Genomic DNA, 19,946 nt, shown 5'->3' with positions numbered 1-19,946 from the left:
CTGGACCCCCCATACCTGACTGATATGCTGCAGCCCGACACGCCGACCAGAGACCCGAGGTCAGCTGACCTGCTCCGGTCGGTTGTCCCTAAAGCCAGGCTCAAAACCAGAGGTGACAGAGCCTTCTCTGTAGCTGCGCCCTGATCTCTGATGGATGAAGTTAGTTTGTGTTTGACTAAAAATGAGAACAGTTTCCTTAGAAGTGTGAGAACGACGTGAGAATCAGAACCTGAAGGTTCTTCTGACTGTAAAATGCTTTTTCTCTTCATTCTCTTCTACAACATGTTTCCTGTTCGCTAAAAAACAAAGAAGAAATAAGACTCTGACAGGAACCAGAGTGACTGAAGCTCTGGACTCAGACTGAAGGGAGACGAGGAACGTTTCAATGTTCTTCTGCCTTAAAGACAGAACGTCTGAACGTTGTGACTGTCAGAGACCCCAGGCCAGAGGGACGGAGCTTTCTGAGGACATTGACCATCTGTCTGAGAAAGAAATGTAGTTTTTCCTCCTGAGTGAACTGTTCTGAAGAGACCTGATCTCTGACAGGAGAACCGTGGTTCTGCTGAACCGTCCAGGCTGATTTGACAAGAGAACCGAGAGAACTGAGAATGTCTGGTCTGTGTGGAGGAACGAGCCGAAGCTGCAGGAGGATCTTTCTGAGCTGTTTATCAGGGAAAGAGCTGAAGCAGTAGAGATGTTTGTCTTCAATGAAAAAAATCAAAACGCAACCTGAACTTCAAACTGCCACTGATGCATCATGGGTAGTGGTTTCACGTAAGCAGAAGAACCAATGTCCACAAGATTCTGGTGAGTTTTGTCCTGGTTTATTTCCTGAAGCAAGCAAACAAACTGGAGTCGTCACTTCCTGCCGCCTCTCAAACCCTCGGCCTGCCCAGGTGCATGCTGGTCCAGTGCTTCCAGGTGCATGCTGGTCCGATGCTCCAGGTGCCTGTGGTAATAATTAAATCTACAAAAATAAGCCCAATAGAAAATCATGTCATTTACCCCAAAACATGCAAAATAAACAAATAACAAATCTAAGCAAAATAAACACTATATGCAATAATACAAAGTAAATTAAGAAATATTAAGAAAATATACAAAGACTAATAAATAGCTCCAACAGAGGCTTTGGACCCTGAGAGAACAGTTTTGCAGAGCAGAGTTCAGAGAGACCATTTCGCCAAATGATCTGAGAGATTTGAAAATGTAATTTCTGTTTCACGAAATGAGTCGAACCACTGCAGAAAAACTGGAATGCTGTTAGTTTATTGAAAACTGCAATTGTGTCAATTTGACCCAATCTAAATGTTGTGAAGTAAGAATATAGTTTAAATAAAACTTCACCAGTGTTCAAAACTGAAGAGTTGTTTTTATTAACCTCAAACTTCATTTGGTTCACTTGTTTTCTGCTGCACTGATCTCAAAGAACAGATCAGTACAAACTGGCATTTAGGGATCCTGCATAAGAGTCCCTGGACCCAACTCGTTTGAGAACCCCTGACTTAAAGTAACTCAGTTACTTTTGACCCCGTAACTGTAACTAAGTTACTCATTTAAAGTAACTTGCCCAACACTGCTTTTTGGTCTGTTTTCTTTCTGTTGTTGGTCTGTCATCAATCAGTTTTCGGTCAGTGAGGGACCTGCTAGCCGCCTGTTAGCAGCCTGCTAGCGTTTGTTAGCCACTAGCCATTAGCCGCCTAGCTGCCATTTCCCGCGGCTTCCCGTCTGTTGTGTTCGGTTGCTGTTAGCAGCAAGATGGCGGCTCCCATCCCGGCGCACAGACCCGCGGCTCTGCCTGTCTGACAGCAGCCTCCCCCGCCCAGACCGAGCAACCCCCGCCCCAGCTTCACCGAGCCCTGGCTCCCGGTGCTTGCAGCAGCGACAACGCACAGCCACTCGCGGCTGGAGGCGCGTTTGGTTTCCGTTAGCTCAGCGGCTACCGGCGGCTCCTCACCGACCTGCTCAGAGCCAAAATGGCGGACCGTTCGCTGCACTGTTTGGGCTAACTAGCGGCGGCATCACGACGCTCCCCAGGCCGCCACCCGCCACCCGCCGCTGTCCCGGAGGAGGGGGTTCGATTCTTAGAGTTTAAAACAGACTGAACCGGAGAGCCGCAGCCTGCAGAGGGCTCTTTATCCGGTTAGCAGGACTCATTTAGCCGCTTAACTTCTGTCACGGTAGCCATCCGTGTAGCTAGTTAGCAGCTAATGCTAACCCAGCTTGAACTTCAAACCAGTCCTTGAGCTCCCGTGTATTTCATTTTGTGGCTCCTTAACCCACAGAAGAACCCACATGGCGACCGAGGCAGGGACCCCCGCGGTGCTGCAGCCCCGCTGGAAGCGCGTCCTGGGCTGGACCGGCCCGGTACCGCGGCCCCGGCACGGCCACCGGGCCGTGGCCATCAAGGAACTGATGGTGGTTTTCGGCGGAGGGAACGAGGGGATCGTGGACGAGCTTCACGTCTACAACACAGGTTCAGTCTGCTCTTTAATGACGATTTATTACGAATTTGTGGATTAACGTGAGGTCTGTTCCCCCTGTTGACCGGGATGCTCGCTGAAGCTAACCGTTACCGGCTAACTGTGCCAAGAAGCTAGGATAACTGTTTGTGGTTCATTTGGTGTTGTGTCAGACCGTACAGCCGGCGAGGCTAGCTTAGCCTCCTGCTACCGTAGCTAACCAGTGCCCGGCACGGTGCTAACACTGGTAGCACTGTGCTAACTAGCGGGCAGCTAGCGGAGCGGCTGGAGCCCTGAGAAATGGCGCGTTTTTACTGAAAACACAGCTGACGTCACCAGACCACGCCCCCTCCCGTGCAGCGTGCCCGCTGAACAAAAACAGCGAATTAACAAGAAAAGTCACTGAAAATCCCCGAATCTTGGTTTGGTTAGGGTTTTACCAGATTATACATTTAAAGGTAATGTTTAGTTCGCGTCAACAAAGAAAACAACTGCTTAAAATAGACATAGATCTGCAGCCAAATAAACTAATAACGACAAGTAGAAAACATTGAATTCACCTCAGAGGGAGATTCTACTGCACCTGCATGGAGCTGAAGAAATCCCAACAATTTACTAATGCATAACGTTCTAGAACAGGGGTGCTCAACCTGCGGCTCCCTGAAGCTTTCACTAAATTCTACCTGTATAAACATTTTATTACAGTTATCTATAACTTTATTTATAGACCAAAGCCATTCCTAAAATTACTTTTATCTCATCGATTAAAAGGAAACTTAAAATATGCTAAAATGACTAGAATTAAAAAAACAAACAAACTGGGAAAATAAACGTCTAAACAAAAAAGCACCAATTATAAGGAAAGAGATTAAATGATGAAAATGGCTGAATGTCCCTCCATCCTCTGACTGTAAAACTCTCAGCTGTTCCGCTGGACATTCTCCAGTCTGCAGTGGGAGCAGAGCATTCTGGGAGAATTCAGCCTCAGCTTGTCCTGCTCATGTCCTGGTCAGACGGCGTCTCTGAAGCTCAGCAGGAGTTTGAACCCCGTGCTTTGCTCAGGGGAGCCCGGCGTCGTGCCCCGCAGCAGTAAAGTTGGCTTTGGAACAGATTCTACAGCAAAGAGCCGCTGAATCGCTGCGGTGACCAGAGACTGTTGAGCAACACAGGAGTGATGGGGCTTCAAACAGGCGACCCTGCTGGACGGCGTTCTGGAGCCTCGGCGCCGACGGAATGTCTCACTGTGGTTCTGATTTAAATGACGGTGGAGGGTTTTCAGCGTCCTCTGCTCCGTTGTCTCCGTCCTGTCCTCTGACCGGCGGTGTGTTGTCTCCGTCCTGTCCTCTGACCGGCGGTGTGTTGTCTCCGTCCTGTCCTCTGACCGGCGGTGTGTTGTCTCCGTCCTGTCCTCTGACCGGCGGTGTGTCCCCCGTCTGTGTCTCCAGCCACCAACCAGTGGTTCATCCCGGCGGTGCGCGGAGACATCCCCCCCGGCTGTGCCGCCTACGGCTTCGTGTGCGACGGCACGCGGCTGCTGGTGTTTGGAGGCATGGTGGAGTACGGCAAGTACAGCAACGACCTGTACGAGCTGCAGGTGAGTGGCGCCACCGCGGGGGCGTGGCCCGCCCGCCGCCGCCGCGTCCTAACCGCCGTTGCGTCCTAACCCCCGTCCGCCGCCCACAGGCCAGCCGCTGGGAGTGGAAGCGCCTGAAAGCCAAGGCGCCCAAGAACGGGCCGCCGCCCTGCCCCCGCCTCGGACACAGCTTCTCCCTGATCGGCAGCCGCTGCTTCCTCTTCGGGGGACTGGCCAATGACAGCGAGGACCCCAAGAACAACATCCCCAGGTAGGAGGGGCCTCGGCCACGGTTAGCATGTAGCATCGCTTGGTCAGTGTGTCATCATTACAGACTGTGCTTCCTGTGGGAAACTCAGTTAGGATGAGGAACCATCCTTGGGGGGCGGGGGGACCCTGGGGGGGGTGGGCCTGGACCCGGACCAGGTTTCAGATCTTGTTCAGGGCTGTTGGGTGTGTCTCACCGGACCCCTCCCCTCAGGTACCTGAACGACCTGTACTGCCTGGAGCTGCGTCCAGGGCTCCAGCGTGGTTGGCTGGGAGATCCCGCCCACCTCCGGCCTGGCCCCGCCCCCCAGGGAGAGCCACACGGCGGTGGCGACCAGCGGCCGCAGCGCCAACAAGCTTATCATCTACGGCGGGATGAGCGGCTGCCGGCTGGGAGACCTGTGGGTCCTGGACATCGGTGAGACACACACACACACACACACACACACACACACACACACACTTCCCCTCAGTCCTGATTGGTCCCTTTCCTGATAATGTCACAGACTCGCTGGTGTGGAGCAAACCGTCGCTGAACGGGACGCCGCCTCTTCCACGCAGCCTGCACTCTGCCACCACCATCAACAACAAGTATGTAACATGCACACACACACACACACACACACACATACACACACACACAAACACACAAACAAATACACCCTGCTGTGGCGCCCGTGCTGACCCTTCCCTGGTCCTCAGGATGTTCGTGTTCGGAGGCTGGGTCCCGCTGGTGATGGACGACGTCAAAGCAGCCACTCATGAGAAGGAGTGGAAGTGCACCAACACACTGGCCTGCCTCAACCTGGGTACACACACACACACACACACACATACACGCGCACACCCCCCTGTGGTGCGGGAACGCTGTGCTCAGCGCGGCCGGCTGTGTGCAGACTCGCTGTGCTGGGAGACGGTGGTAATGGACGTGACGGAGGACAGCCTGCCCCGGGCCCGGGCCGGACACTGCAGCGTGGCCATCAACTCCCGGCTCTACATCTGGAGCGGCCGGGACGGCTACCGCAAGGCCTGGAACAACCAGGTGTGCTGCAAGGACCTGTGGTACCTGGAGACCGGTGAGTCCCGCCCGCTGCCGCCGAGGCTGCTGGAGGCCCCCCTCACCGTCCCCTCCCGTCCGTCCCCAGCTCGTCCCTGCGCCCCGTCCCGGGTGCAGCTGGTCCGGGCCAACACCACGTCCCTGGAGGTCAGCTGGGGGCCGTCCCAGACCGCCGACACGTACCTGCTGCAGCTGCAGAAGTACGACATCCCCGCCACGCCGGCCACGCCCCCGCCCGTGTCCAGCCCCGCCCCCAGTCTGCTTCCCGTGGCCACGCCCAGAGCCGGCTCCCCGAAGAGCGCCACCAGTCTGAGTGTGCCGCTGTCCGGCGTCACTCTGGTCCCCGCCCCCGCCGCCGCAGCTCCTGGAAGCCCATTGGCCGCCACCGCCAAAGCCCCAGGTGCGTGGGCGCGCCCGTGCAGGTGGAGATGGCGGCAACGGTCAGACGCAGCTCACATGTCTCCTGTTTCCGCAGCAGTTCTGAAGGTGGCGCCGGCGCCGGGCTCGGTGGGCGGAGCCTCCATTGTCACAGTGAGACAGGCCACGCCCAAAACCCCAGTTTCTATGACGACGCTTCCCGCCGGCGTCCGTATGGTGGTACCTGCTCAGCCCGCCCAGACGGTAAACGGCTCCACCAGCCTGACGTCCCGGCACCAGCCTGCGGCCAGACCTGTTGCTATGACAACCCCTCTTTACTCTCCTCTCGCAGCCAGCGGGCGGTAGCCCCCAGATGAGTGGCATGGCGGCACTGGCAGCGGCGGCGGCGGCGACTCAGAAGATCCCTCCGTCCACAGCGGCCATGTTGAATGTTCCTGCGGGAGCGACTATCGTGAAGACGGTGGCCGTCAGTCCGGGAACCGGCAGCCTGCCTGTGAAAGTGGCCGCACCTGTCACTGTGGTACGACTCCGAGCTCCACACTACCCACAATGCATCACATCTGGTCTGTTCCACTGACCTGCGAGTCACGTGACCATTCTCCATACACGCCAAGACAAGCAGCACATGGTTAATATCTAAACCAGCAGGTCACCCTCCTTAGTGACCATAGTGCAACACAGTGTCCCCCTTAGCAACCGGGGTCTCCCCCCCATAGTGACCACAAACCCCCCCCCCCCCATAGCAACCACAGTCCCCCCCCCCCCCCCCCCCATAGCAACCACAGTCCCTCCCCCCCCATAGCGACCACAGTTCCTTCACGGCGATCGGGGTCCCCCCATAGCAACCAGAGTCCGCCCCCATAGCAACCGGAGTCCACCCACGGCGACTGGGGTCCCCCCATAGCGACTGGGGTCCCCCATTGCGACCATGGTTCCCCCCCATAGTGACCGCAGTCCCCCCATAGCGACTAGAGTTCCCCCCTCGGTGATAGGGGTACCCCCATAGTGATCAGGGTCCCCTCCCATAGCGATTGGGGTCCCCTCCCATAGCAACCGGGGTCCCCCCATAGCGACAGGAGTCCCTCATAGTGACCAGGGTCCCCCCATAGCAGCCAGGGTCCCCCCAAGCAACCAGGGTCCCCCCCCATAGCGACCAGGGTCCTCCTATAGCGACTGGAGACCCCCCCCATAGTGACCAAAGACCCCCATAGCGATGAGAGTCCACCCCATAGCGACCAGAGTCCCTCCATAGCAATTGGGGTCCCCCATAGCGACTAGAGTCCCCCCCCGATAGCGACTAGAGTCCCCCCATAGAGATCAGGGTCCCGTAATAACAACCGGGGTCCCCCCATAGCGACCAGAGTCCCCCCATAGCGATGGCGCAGTGGCAGGCTGTGGAGGCGGCCGCCGTCTCGCGGCCCGCCGTCGTTAACGTCCTGATCCTCTTGCAGGTGAGCAACCCGGCCACCAGGATGCTGAAGACGGCAGCCGCTCAGGTGGGCGGGGTCTCTGTGGTCTCCACCCCCGGGACCCCCACCCGGCCAATCATCACGGTCCACAAGTCGGGCACGGTGACGGTATCCCAGCAGGCCCAGGTGGTCACCACGGTGGTGGGCGGAGTCACCAAGACCATCACCCTGGTGAACAGTCCGCTGGGCGTGGCTGGAGGCGGCACGCTGGTGGGTCCCGCTCCGCCTGCCGGGACCCGGTCCCCGGTCCCCGGACCCGGACTCACCTAGACGGCTGTCCTCTGCCTCTGCTGCCGTTCCAGATCGGGAACCTGAGCAACCTGGGGAAGGTGGTGTCCGTGGTGCAGAACAAGCAGGTCCAGGGCGGAGCCGTGGCCGGCCAGGCGGGGGGCGGGCCCCTCACCCAGATCCTCCAGGTAGAACCCCGGTCCACGTCCCCCCTCCTCCGCCGGGCCCCTGGAGGCCAGGTCCCGCTAACCGCCCTGTGACTGCCCCCCCCCCCCCACCCAGACGAAGGGCGCCCTCCCAGCGGGGACCATCCTGAAGCTGGTGTCCTCGGCTGACGGGACGCAGACGTCCGTCCTCAGCACGGCGCCGGCCGGCTCCGCCCCCAAACCTGCCATCCTGGGCGTCGCCCCAACAACCTCCAAACCGGGAGCCACCATCATCAAGACCATCCCCATGTCTGCTCTGCAGGGCGGGGCAGGTAACACACACACACACACACACACACACACACACACACACACACACACACACCCCCGCTGCCAGGCGGCCTGACAGGACAGTGTGTCCAGGAGGAAGCAGCCCCATCACCATCCTCACCACCAAGATGGCGACTCCAGGAAGCGCCGGTAAGATCCTCACCTCCATCCCCAAGATCTCCACCGCCGGCCAGCAGGGCCTCACACAGGTCAGCCACACACACACACACACACACACACACACACACTCACACACTCACACACTCACACACACACTCACTCTCACACACTCCCTGGGTGTCTGGGTCTTCAGGTGGTCCTGAAAGGAGGTCCAGGGACGGCAGGGACCATCCTCAGGACTGTCCCCATGAGCGGCGTCCGCCTGGTGTCCCCGGGGACCGCCGGCGCCAAGCCCACCGTCACCACGCTGGTCGTCAAGGGAACCACAGGTGAGCAGTGGCCAGGTGTCCCCACACACACCTGGCCCCTCCCAGGTGTGTCTGCTGGCCAGTGTTACAGGTGTGTGTGTGTGTGTGTGTGTGTGTGTGTGTGCAGGTGTGTCCAGTCTGGGGACAGTAACAGGAAGTGTTTCTGGCGGAGCCGCCTCAGCAGCCAGCGCCTCCCTGGCCACGCCCATCACCACACTGGCAACCATTGCCACGCTGGCTGGCCAGGTCGCCACGGCAACCAGTGCCGGTACCGGACCCAAACAGGTACTGGATCTGAGTCTCCACTGCTCCCGTCCTCCATCGGGTCCATCGAGCGGCGCTGCGGTTGTCCTGCCGAGGTGGCGGTTGCCGTGGCGATGTCAAGCAGGAGTTCTCTCCGCAGGTGACTCTGATCACGACGCCGAGCGGCGCCGAGGCCCAGCCGCTGGTCCAGGACCTGCCGGTCTCCTTCATGGCGTCTCCCACTTCAGAGGATCCTGGAGGAACCACGAGCACCGCCACCACCACCACGGCAGAGGGCGACGGAGGCGACGCCGCCACAGGTACGGCCGCCGCCGCCCGAGGCCGAGGCGCCGCCGCTGCTGCCGCCGGCGCTCTGGGTGACGATCAGCTGTTTGTACTCGCGCTGCAGTGACGCTGGTCTGCTCCAACCCCCCCTGCGAGACCCACGAGACCGGGACCACCAACACCACCACGGTGGCTTCGGCAAGCATTAACCCGGAGCTGCAGGTGAGCCCAGACCCGCCCCCCCCCCCAGGACCTCCTGGTATACAGGACCTCCTGGTCTACAGACACCACCCCCGCAGTGCAGTCCTCCCGCCACCGGGCGGAGCCCTCAGTTTTGTGTGTGACTCACACCGCCTCGTTTCTCCTCCACAGCTGAGTTCGAACCAGCCGCTGGCGCCCCCTGCTGTCAGTGTGAACGGAGCCAACGTCTGCTCCAACCCCCCCTGCGAGACCCACGAGACCGGGACCACCAACACCGCCACCCAGGCTGGAGCTGGGGGGGTCAGACAGGTCTGCTCCAACCCCCCCTGCGAGACCCACGAGACCGGGACCACCAACACCGCCACCCAGGCTGGAGCTGGGGGGGTCAGACAGGTCTGCTCCAACCCCCCCTGCGAGACCCACGAGACCGGGACCACCAACACCGCCACCACGGCCACAGGTAGGCAAACCTGGACCAGGAAGTCCTTCTCCAGCCTCCCGAGACTCACTTCCTGTTGCGTGTGCAGCTCAGCAGGGCGGAGACGGCCAGCAGGGAGACTCCACAGACCCCTCCTCTTCCTCCTCTGACCCCGCCTCCTCCACCGCTGCGGCCAATCAGAGCAGAGCTGTCACGACGGTGACGCAGGCCACGCCCACACCTGGACCTTCCATACCTGTGAGTGACGAATGGACGCACACACGCGTAACCGTGGGAACACCGTCGTCACCGACGCCGTGCTGTCTTGCAGGAGATCTCCTCATTGGTCGGAGACGACAGGTCAGACGCTTCAATGGTTGTCATGGCAGCCGAGGAGGGGGCGGAGCCTATGCAGACGGACAGCCAGTCAGTTGACGTCATGCCGTCAGCAGCTGCAGTGTTACAGGTTCACATGGAGGGCAGCGAGGCAGCAGCCCAGGTAGCCCACGCACACACACACACACACACACACACACACACACACACACACCCACCCCACCCACTCAGGCCTGATGGGGACGGCATTGATTCCCATCATTGTCCTTCAAGTCTTGCAGATCAAAGTGACTCAGCCATAAAGACTGATGGACTTAAAGAGCGGCTCTGCAGACGAAGCAGTGTGGGAAATTGAACCAGCAATCTGTGAGGCTCTTCCTGAGTCCTGACTGATGAATGAACCTGAGCTGTTGTGTCCCCGCCCTCAGATGGCGTCCTCCGACAGCGGCCTTCCTCAGGAGCTGATGTCCTCAGAAGGGGACGGCGGCGAGGCGGTTTCCGAGACGACCACCCTGATGGTGACGGGGCTGACCGCGGAGCAGCTGGCCGTTGCCGCGGCAACAGACGAAGCGGCGCAGCAGGCGACCATCCAGGCGGTCCTGCAGGCGGCGGGACAGCTGGGTGAGACGACCGGAGGCGGTGCCAGCTCCGTCCAACGCACAGCCCTGTCTCCGCAATGTTTCACATCAGTGTGTGTGTGTGTGTGTGTGTGTGTGTGTGTGTGTGTGTGTGTGTGTGTGTGTGTGTGTGTGTGTGTGTGTGCGCGCAGGCGATGACGGTGACGCCATGGATCAGTCCATCCCCATCGTCCTGACGCCGCAGGAGCTCGCCGCTCTGGTCCAGCAGCAGCAGCAGCTGCAGGAAACGCAGCAGCCTGAGCCTGAAGCTCAGCACAGCAGCATCCCCACAGGTACCGTACCGCCCCCTGGAGGCTGGAGGGGGAATGCTCTGTAGTCTGGTATAGGGGTGGGCGGTATACACGGTATAAACCGTATGTGAAAGAATCTGGCCCACGGTCGGGATTTTGGTCTCACTGTCCAACCGCGATAGCACATTACGTCCTCTGGGTGGCAGTAATGCAACTTTTTCGATGCCCCGTTCCCTGCAGAAGAAGTACACAACAACAGCGATGGCTGCTTCAGGGAGGCATAACACCGTACATTAACCTGTTAGTATCCTCCGAAACCTCCCTCTTTACCTGTGCAACACCTTGAAACCCTCTGATTCAGTGAACAACCTGAGCTGCAGCTCCTGCTGCCTTCAGGGACGCTTCGTAAAAGCAGCCTGCTGATGGACGCTACCGGTGCCTCAGTCAGCTGTTAGCTTAGCTGTTAGCCACTGACAAATGGGGATCAGTCAAAAAAAAAAAAAAAAGAATTGGCATGACGCCAAATCAAGTTGCCAACCCATCATGTATAATCTGGACTTGGTTTGGGTTCAAAGTAACTTGACTTCTGTTATTTAATAGTTTAAAAGCTACTTCCTGCTTCCATGCTTTCACCATGTGCTATGGTAACCATTGGTAACCATTAAGAAACTGTTATGCTTTAATTTATATATCAACTTATACCTTCTACCGTGTAAGGTTCAAGTTATACTGTGATATAAATTTTAGGCCGTATCGCCCACCCCTAGTCTGGTGTCGGAGGAGGAAGATGCTCTGGAGCTCCTGTCTCAGAAACTAACTGTGACCCAGTTGGGTGTTTCTCTCAGACGTCAGGAGGTTACCATGGTAACCGCCTGTGGGTAGAAGGGGAGGAGCCAGCGACAGGCTATGTGGTCTTGAGAGATCTTGTGTTGGGCTAGAATTGATGGGTTTTCCGTGCCCTCCCCTTCCATCTGTTTCCCAGAGGGCCTTGCTCCGGCAGACAGCCTCAACGACCCGGCGGCCGAGAGCAACGGCCACGAGCTGGCGGCGGCGGCGGCGGTGACCAGCGCCGTGGCGCGGCTGGCCAGCACGTTCGGCCCCGCGCCCACCGCGGGCCAGGTGAAGGTTCAGGCCCCCGGCCCCGCCCCCCCGACGGAGGTGACCAACGGGCTCATGGTGAGAGCCGCGCCGGAGACACACCCGCGCGGCGGTGGCGGCCTGACCGTGTGTGTGTGTTGCAGAAGCAGAGCGTCCGGGCCAAAGCGGCTTCGGAGAGTCGCTGGTTCGACGTCGGCATCGTGAAAGTCACCAACATGGTCGTCACGCATTACTACGTCCCCGACGACAACATGGCCGACGTAAGAGGCCGCTGTGACGGCTCGCCGTGTGTGTGTGTGTGTGTGTGTGTGTTCTCTTCTCTAACACCCCCCCCGGTGGGTGTGGCTGTGGCTGTAGGATGACTCGGGCGCGGTTCCGGACTACAGCCGGATGCAGCGGGTGGAGCTGCAGCCGGGGACGGCCTACAAGTTCCGCGTGGCGGGGATCAACATCTGCGGCCGCGGAACGTTCTCCGAGGTGTCGGCCTTCAAGACGTGTCTGCCCGGCTTCCCGGGCGCGCCCTGCGCCATCAAGATCAGCAAGGTGGGGGTGCGGGGGGCGGGGTCTCCCGTTGCGGACCCACCGGTTCTCGGGTTCTCATGGCTCTTCTGACCCCGCAGAACCCGGACGGGGCCCAGCTGACCTGGGAGCCGCCGGCCGTCACGTCGGGGAAGATCTCGGAGTACTCGGTGTACCTGGCAATCCGGTCCAGCCAGGCCACGCCCTCCTCGGCGTCGGGCCCCGCCCAGCTGGCCTTCATGAGGGTGTACTGCGGCGCCACGCCGGCCTGCCTGGTGCCGTCCTCCAGCCTGGCCAACGCCCACATCGACTACACCACCAAGCCCGCCGTCATCTTCCGCATCGCCGCCCGCAACCAGAAGGGCTACGGCCCGGCCACGCAAGTCCGGTGGCTGCAGGGTGAGGCCGGAACGGACCGGACTGGACTGGAATGGACTAGAACGGACTGAACCGGACTGGACTGGACTGGAACGGACTGAACCGGAACGGACCGGACTGGAACGGAACGGACCGGACTCGACTGAACTGGAACGGACTGACTTGCACTGGACTGGTCTGGAAAGGACCAGACCGGACCGGACCAGAATGGACTAGACTGTACCAGACTGGACCGGAAAGAACTGACCCGGACTGGAACTGAACGGAACGGATTGGACCGGACCAGATTGGGCTGGACTGTACTAGACTGGACCAGACTCGACTGTACTCGACTTGACTCCACCAGACCAGAACGGACCGGACCAGAGCGACAGAACGTCCCCAAACAGGACTTGACCCGTCTCACCACTGTCCTCTGTCTCCTGCAGAAACCAGTAAAGAAGCCAAACCAGCAGCGAAGAGACCTGGACCCTCTCCAGACCTGTAAGAGAGCAGCTCCAAGAACAGAACCCCATATGTCAAAACCCACTGAGAACCTGCAGAACCCCAGCCGAGAACTGGCAGAACCCCAGCTGAGAACCATTGGAGACCAGTAGAGACCAGCCGAGACCAGTAGAGACCAGCCGAGACCAGTAGAGACCAGCCGAGACCAGCCGAGACCAGCCGAGACCAGCTGAGGACCAGTAGAGACCAGCCGAGACCAGTAGAGACCAGCCGAGACCAGTAGAGACCAGCCGAGACCAGTAGAGACCAGCCGAGACCAGTAGAGACCAGCTGAGGACCAGTAGAGACCAGCTGAGGACCAGTAGAGACCAGCCGAGACCAGTAGAGACCAGCCGAGACCAGTAGAGACCAGCCGAGACCAGTAGAGACCAGCCGAGACCAGCTGAGGACCAGTAGAGACCAGCCGAGACCAGTAGAGACCAGCCGAGACCAGTAGAGACCAGCCGAGACCAGCTGAGGACCAGTAGAGACCAGCTGAGGACCAGTAGAGACCAGCTGAGGACCAGTAGAGACCAGCTGTTCTGAGCCTGGACTCCTCGCGTCGCTCCGTCCTCCCGCTGGACGGCTGCTGTAGACGTCCAGACGGGAGCGGTACCCGGCAGACAGCCATAGGTTCACACAGAGGCTGGAGCTTCCAGACGCCGGGAGCCGATGGCGGCTGGCGTCGCTGCGCGGCGGCCATCTTACGTAGGGGCCGCTGGCTCACTGTGGAGCAGGTACTGTTTAATTATCCACAGCTCGTTCAGTTTTCAACCGTTTTTTAAACTTATTGATTTGTTATAAACGCCAGACATGCAGTTGTTGCATATTTACAGATAATTATAACCATGGACTTTCATATTAAATTAAAAAAAGTAGATAGTAGAGCATTACCTGCCACAGCTGCACACAGTGAAATTAAATCGTCAGTGTTTGTTAAACATTTAATAGTTTGATATTTTATATTTCTAATTAATACATATATTAATTAAATTTCCCCCCTGTATAGGATTCGGTCCAGGTTACTCTGTAATGGTCCAAGTGGCTCAGACGTCTCCTTTACAGCCTCTTGTTTCTTTGCTAGCTAAAACCCGGCTGCATCCACACAAACCGCCGTTCAGACAAAACATGTTGTCACAAAATTATTATTGCTCTCATGGAAACCCATGTGACAACTGAAACTCCCGGACTGCAGCCTTGCAAAATGGCTGCAACAAACACAGCTATGCAGCGAAACTGCAGTGTAAACAGGTCTGCGCGGCCCGGATCGTAGCCACGGTGATGAGGTTTCAAATAAACCCAACCGTTTATAAATCTGTCAAGAATTCAGCGAGTTATTTGTTTTGTTTGTGTCGGTCGGTCACCTTCCATCCACCACTACAGAGGCTCCCCCTGTCTCATTGTGCAAGATGGCCGACCGGTGGCGCCGGCGGCAACAGTCCCATCAGCCATCTGGCCTTTCTATGTATATCTATGGACAGAGCGACGGACAGAACCTGAAGGGATCAGACCCAGGAGTTCCCAGCTGGTCTGGAACAGAGTGGACGAGGAACTCAAGCTCGTTGTCTGATTGGTTCTCCGGTTCTCCGGTTCTGAACTGGGTCCTCCCGTTCTGAACCGGCTTCTCCAGCCCACTCCTTCCTGTTCCAGCCTGACCCCGGCCTCTCAGCTGGGTTCTTCGGCGGCTTTAGACCGGTTCTGTCTTCTTGTTTGGACGCTGTTGGTTCTGTGGTCCTCGGGTTCTTCAGTCTGGAACGGTTGCAGGTTCTGCAGTGAGCGCCGAACGTTCCGGGTTTGTTTGATCTCATTGGAGCTTTTCTCTTCTGTCTTCAGCAAACCTGCTGGACCAAAGAAGTTCAGAACCGACCAATAGGAGGAGCCCGCTCCCCCCGAGGACTGTGATTGGCTGCCGTCTTAAGCTCCGCCCAGCCGCCGGCTGCCATGGTGAAGGGGCGGGGCTTCGGCGCACTAAAGACTTGTAGGATATTTGTACATGACCTTCAAACCCGTTTTGTTATGGCATTGTCATGGAGACAGCGAGGGGCGGAGCCAGAAGCATTTCACCCTGGATGGATCTAAATGAATCAGTTTGAGTTGAACGTTAGCCGTTAGCCGCCGTTTCTCTCCGGGATCCTGCTGCCGGCAGGGGGCGGAGCCTCAGCAGAGGAAGGGGCGGGCCTTAAACCAGCTCAGCTGTAAATTATTCGAGTAGCATCTTCAGTATTTTTTTTTTTTTGTCCTTTTTTTTTATAAACGACTGTAAGCAGAGATTTCTTCTTCTGTGGTTTCTGTTTCTTCTTCTGTTGTGGACGGAGCTCACTGATTGGTCAGTTGATCTCCAGATGTTTAATATTCTCTGGATCAATAAAGATTTTTAGAGCTGTTTTCTACTAACGTGTCGACTCCACTTCCTGTCCTCGTCCTGCTCCGTCTCACTTCCTGTCACTTCTTTAGACTCCGCCTCAGTCAGATTAAAATTGAGGTCTGTTCTTTTAATGAGCTCAGATTATTTCATCGGTTCTCTTCAGGTTGTTTCCTGTAAACACTGGGACTTCCTGTAAACACTGGGACTTCCTGTTTCTCAGAATATTTATGTTTCTCTTTCATCCTGTTTCTGTGGTTCGGTTCGGAGTTTTCTTCCTTCCATGGAGCGAACGGAAGCTGGAGTCAAATTCCCTGATTGTCATGAACGAACTGCCGATGAAGCTGATTCTGATTCGCTGACAATCAGAGTTGCTCAGTGGTCAGTGGCGCCTGTAGTCTGACTGTATCCTGACTATCACCTGGCTTTAGTCTGACTAACCCGGCTGTGACTGTAACCTGGCTGTAGTCTGACTGCAACTTCGTTGTAACCTGGCTGTATCCTGACTGTAGTCTGACTGTATCCTGACTAACCTGGTTGTAGTCTGACTGTAGCCTGACTGGAAACCCAATGTAAATAGTTTAGAATTTAGAAGTGAATTGAACCGGAATGGCAGAAAGCCGCCTCCTCTGAGCCTGGTTCTTCAGGGTTCTCCTCTGAGCCTGGTTCTTCAGGGTTCTCCTCTGGGCCTGGTTCTTCAGGGTTCTCCTCTGGGCCTGGTTGTGCAGGTTTGTCCTCTGGGCCTGGTTCTGCAGGTTTGTCCTCTGGGCCTGGTTGTGCAGGTTTGTCCTCTGGGCCTGGTTCTGCAGGTTTGTCCTCTGGGCCTGGTTCTGCAGGGTTCTGCAGGGTTCTGTCTCCTGCTGATCGTTGCTCTGGTCTGGAGAAGACTGTTGTAATCGGCGCTTTATAAATAAAGCTGAATTGAATTGATTCTAATTAGAACTAAATTCAGATGTGAATGAAAATTAGTTTGACTGTAATCTGGTTTTAATCCGCCAGGGGCGTGGGTGATCGACTGCATTGTGACTACAGTCATGTCTGACTGTAGTCTGACTGTTCAGGATCATCCGATCATCAGATGGTAGTCTCTTCAACCTTGCTCGGCTACGAGCTGCCACTAAAACAAAACTGATCTGTGTGAGAGAACTGCTCTATGCCGACGACTCTGCCTTGGTTGCTACAAATCTACAAGAGATTACCAACCTATTTGTTAAAGCAGCAACATGCTTTGGCTTACGAATAAATGCCTCCAAAACTGAGCTTCTGTACCAACCACCACCGCACCAGCAGCCTGAACGGTGTGGCCTTGAAAACAACGGCCACTTTCACCTACCGAGGGAGCACAGTCACCAACAAGAACTCGTCTGATGCTGATTGACCGAAGAACTCAAGCTGCCTGTGAGGCTTTTGGGTCACTGCAGCAGCGACTCTGGTCCCGACACGACATCAAGCTCTGTACGAAGATCAAAATCTACAATACAGCTGTATTGCTTCACTTCTGTACGGCACGGAAGCCATGATCCTCTACCGCCGACACATCAGACAACTAACACGTGTGCAACTTCGCCACATGGCCACATCGTGCACATTAAGTGGCAAGACCGTGTCCCAGATGTCAAATTACTAGAGCGAGCGGGAGTGGTGAGTGTAGAAGCTTTGTTGGCTGCAGCTCAGCTACGCTGGGCTGGACTTGTCTCCAGGATGCCTGATGACCGCCTCCCCAAACAAGTGTTCTACAGCGAGCTGCAGCACGGGAAACGTAAGGTGGCGTCAGACCTTCGGTATAAAGATGTCCTTAAGGGTCACATGAAATCTGTCCAGACTGACAGCGACACTTGGGAGCAGCAAGCCTCAGACCGGTCCGACTGGCGTGTTGTTCTGCACCAAACCATCAAAAGTGTCAAACAGAAAAGAAGAACTGATTCTCTGTCCGCTCATGATCGCCGTCACACTGTTGTAAGTGCCAGAGATTTCACCTGAGGCAAATGTGGGCGACCATGTAGATCGAGAGCCGCTCTGATGGCTCACCTACGTGCATGCAAGAGACAAACCACACCCAACATTCAAACACCGCTCCGCCTCTCTGGTCCTCATCGAAATCGGTGGACTGCCGAAGAGGAAGTTCGGGATCATCCAGGTGTGACTTGATGTGGTTTGACTCCAGTCTGGTTCTTCTTCATTTCCCTCTCGTCTCTGATTTGACTGATCTGCTGTCTATTTGGGGCTTCGATCTGAGGAGGATCCTGTTGGTTCGGAACTCCGGATCCACTGATTGATCAGCAGTGATCCACACAGGAAAAAAACAAACAAACCAAAAAAATACCCTGGAAGAAGAAACGATCACATTCCAGACGATTCCAGTGACAACCACAAGGAGGCGGCAACGCACAACTCAGTCGCTCTTTCTCTCTCTCTCTCTCTCTCTCTCTCTCTCTCTCTCTCTCTCTCTCTCTCTCTCTCTCTCTCTCTCTATCTCTCTCTCTCACACACACACACACACACGCGCTCACACTCAAACATCTTCAGGTTGTTGGGGAGGAGATGCGCGCGCCCAGCAGGGCGTGTGCGTACGCGTGCCCGCGGCGTGTTGCTGGCCTCGTGAGCGCGCCTCGCGCTGCTGTTTTCACGGGTGCGCTGCGGAGGAGGAGGAGGAGGATGAAGAGCGGCTCCGATCGCCGCATCGATCCCGCGTGATCGATCCCGTCTGCAGCCGCGGCCGCGCGCTCACGAGGCAAGCGTGAACCCGCAGCGGACCTTTTTTTTTTTTTTCCTGTCTCTTCCTTCCTGGACCAATCAGCGATCAGCGCATCGATCCGGAGCTCCGCACCGGGAGACAATCACCGGGAGCGCGCACAGCGGGGACCCGCACACCGGGAGCCGGGGGAGGATGTGACGGAGGAGCCGCTGGGCCGCGCGCCGCAGGTGATCCAGGTGAGGACAACACGCGCGCGCGCACACACACACACGCGCGTGCAGCAGAGGTGTGAGGCGCAGCTTGTTGCTCTGAGGAAGAGTTTTTACTCAAACGGTAAAAAATATCTGGAGGCGGAGCCGCTGCGGGGGGGGGGGGGGGGGGGGGGATTGTTGTTGTTGCTGCGGCTGTGCACGGCTGTGCACGGCCCACCCTGCGCCACGTGCTGTTGCTTATTGTTGTTGCTGCTGCTGCTGTTTTTGCTGCTGCTCTTGTTGTTGTTGCTGTTGTTATTTGTTGTTGTTGTTGTTTGTTGTTATTTGTTGTTGTTGTTGTTTGTTGTTTTGTTGTTGTTGCTCTGCAGCTTCTTCACCTGCAGGATGTTCTGGTTCTTCAGATTAAATTATTTTAAACTTCTGGAAAGTTCAGCGTTTCCATGGAAACAGAGACAGAGAACCATGAAGTTCTCCTGTCAAGAAGCCAAACACACACACACACACACACACACACACACACACACAGAGGACTCTGTTCCCCACCCATCAGGTTCTCCGTGTTCTCCCTGCTTCGACACACCGGAGGCTCCGTCACCGAGTCCAGCAGGTCTGATCAGGAGAGACTCGTTGCATTCAGGTGTGAGAACCTGGAGAACCAGGAGAACCAGGAGAACCTGGAGAACCAGGAGAACCAGGAGAACCTGGAGAACCTGGAGAACCAGGAGAACCTGGAGAACCAGGAGAACCAGGAGAACCTGGAGAACCAGGAGAACCTGGAGAACCAGGAGAACCAGGAGAACCTGGAGAACCTGGAGAACCAGGAGAACCAGGAGAACCTGGAGAACCAGGAGAACCTGGAGAACCAGGAGAACCAGGAGAACCTGGAGAACCAGGAGAACCTGGAGAACCAGGAGAACCAGGAGAACCTGGAGAACCTGGAGAACCAGGAGAACCTGGAGAACCAGGAGAACCTGGAGAACCTGGAGAACCTGGAGAACCAGGAGAACCTGGAGAACCAGGAGAACCAGGAGAACCTGGAGAACCAGGAGAACCAGGAGAACCTGGAGAACCAGGAGAACCAGGAGAACCAGGAGAACCTGGAGAACCAGGAGAACCTGGAGAACCAGGAGAACCTGGAGAACCAGGAGAACCTGGAGAACCTGGAGAACCTGGAGAACCTGGAGAACCAGGAGAACCTGGAGAACCAGGAGAACCTGGAGAACCTGGAGAACCTGGAGAACCTGGAGAACCGGAAGAACCAGGAGAACCTGGAGAACCGTGCAGCAGAACATCAGTCCTGGTGCTGAAGAGTCGCTGAGCTTTCAGGTTTAATCAGATTACTTGAATCAGATTAGTTTAATCAGATCAGTTTGATCTGCAGGTTTTTCTCACGGCGTGAAGCTGCTGCTCTTCGTCACCTGACAGGAAGTCTGCAGCAGACAGGAAGTGGCCTTTCACAATAAGAGCGGTGTGAGCGAGCTCGTCTGCTCAGGTTAACGTCAGCTCCTGA

The 19,946-nt window shown here is 56.7% G+C and overlaps 2 protein-coding genes across 3 annotated transcripts in view; both read left to right on the top strand.

The window, feature by feature from the left end:
• The window catches only part of LOC115408444 (natural resistance-associated macrophage protein 2-like), a 918,259-nt gene that overhangs the window by 193,664 nt on the left and 704,649 nt on the right, over positions 1-19,946 (top strand). The window lies entirely within an intron of this gene.
• LOC115408435 (host cell factor 1-like) lies at positions 1,728-15,549 on the top strand. The gene is given in 30 exon segments (XM_030119198.1): positions 1,728-2,476; positions 3,908-4,056; positions 4,146-4,306; positions 4,517-4,550; positions 4,552-4,720; positions 4,809-4,893; positions 5,005-5,111; positions 5,199-5,378; positions 5,448-5,759; positions 5,835-5,980; positions 6,069-6,257; positions 7,189-7,416; positions 7,509-7,622; positions 7,717-7,912; positions 8,004-8,119; positions 8,224-8,359; positions 8,466-8,623; positions 8,742-8,901; positions 8,991-9,088; positions 9,239-9,527; positions 9,595-9,743; positions 9,817-9,984; positions 10,250-10,442; positions 10,591-10,731; positions 11,672-11,865; positions 11,931-12,047; positions 12,145-12,330; positions 12,408-12,705; positions 13,113-13,167; positions 15,001-15,549. Coding segments are annotated over 30 exon segments (4,749 nt in total). The 5' UTR covers positions 1,728-2,295; the 3' UTR covers positions 15,041-15,549.

This window comes from Salarias fasciatus, chromosome 20, assembly GCF_902148845.1.
Source record: "Salarias fasciatus chromosome 20, fSalaFa1.1, whole genome shotgun sequence".
Taxonomy (NCBI): Eukaryota; Metazoa; Chordata; class Actinopteri; order Blenniiformes; family Blenniidae; genus Salarias; species Salarias fasciatus.
The sequence above is the reverse complement of the archived record's forward strand: the minus strand, read 5'-3'. Positions and strand labels throughout refer to the sequence as shown.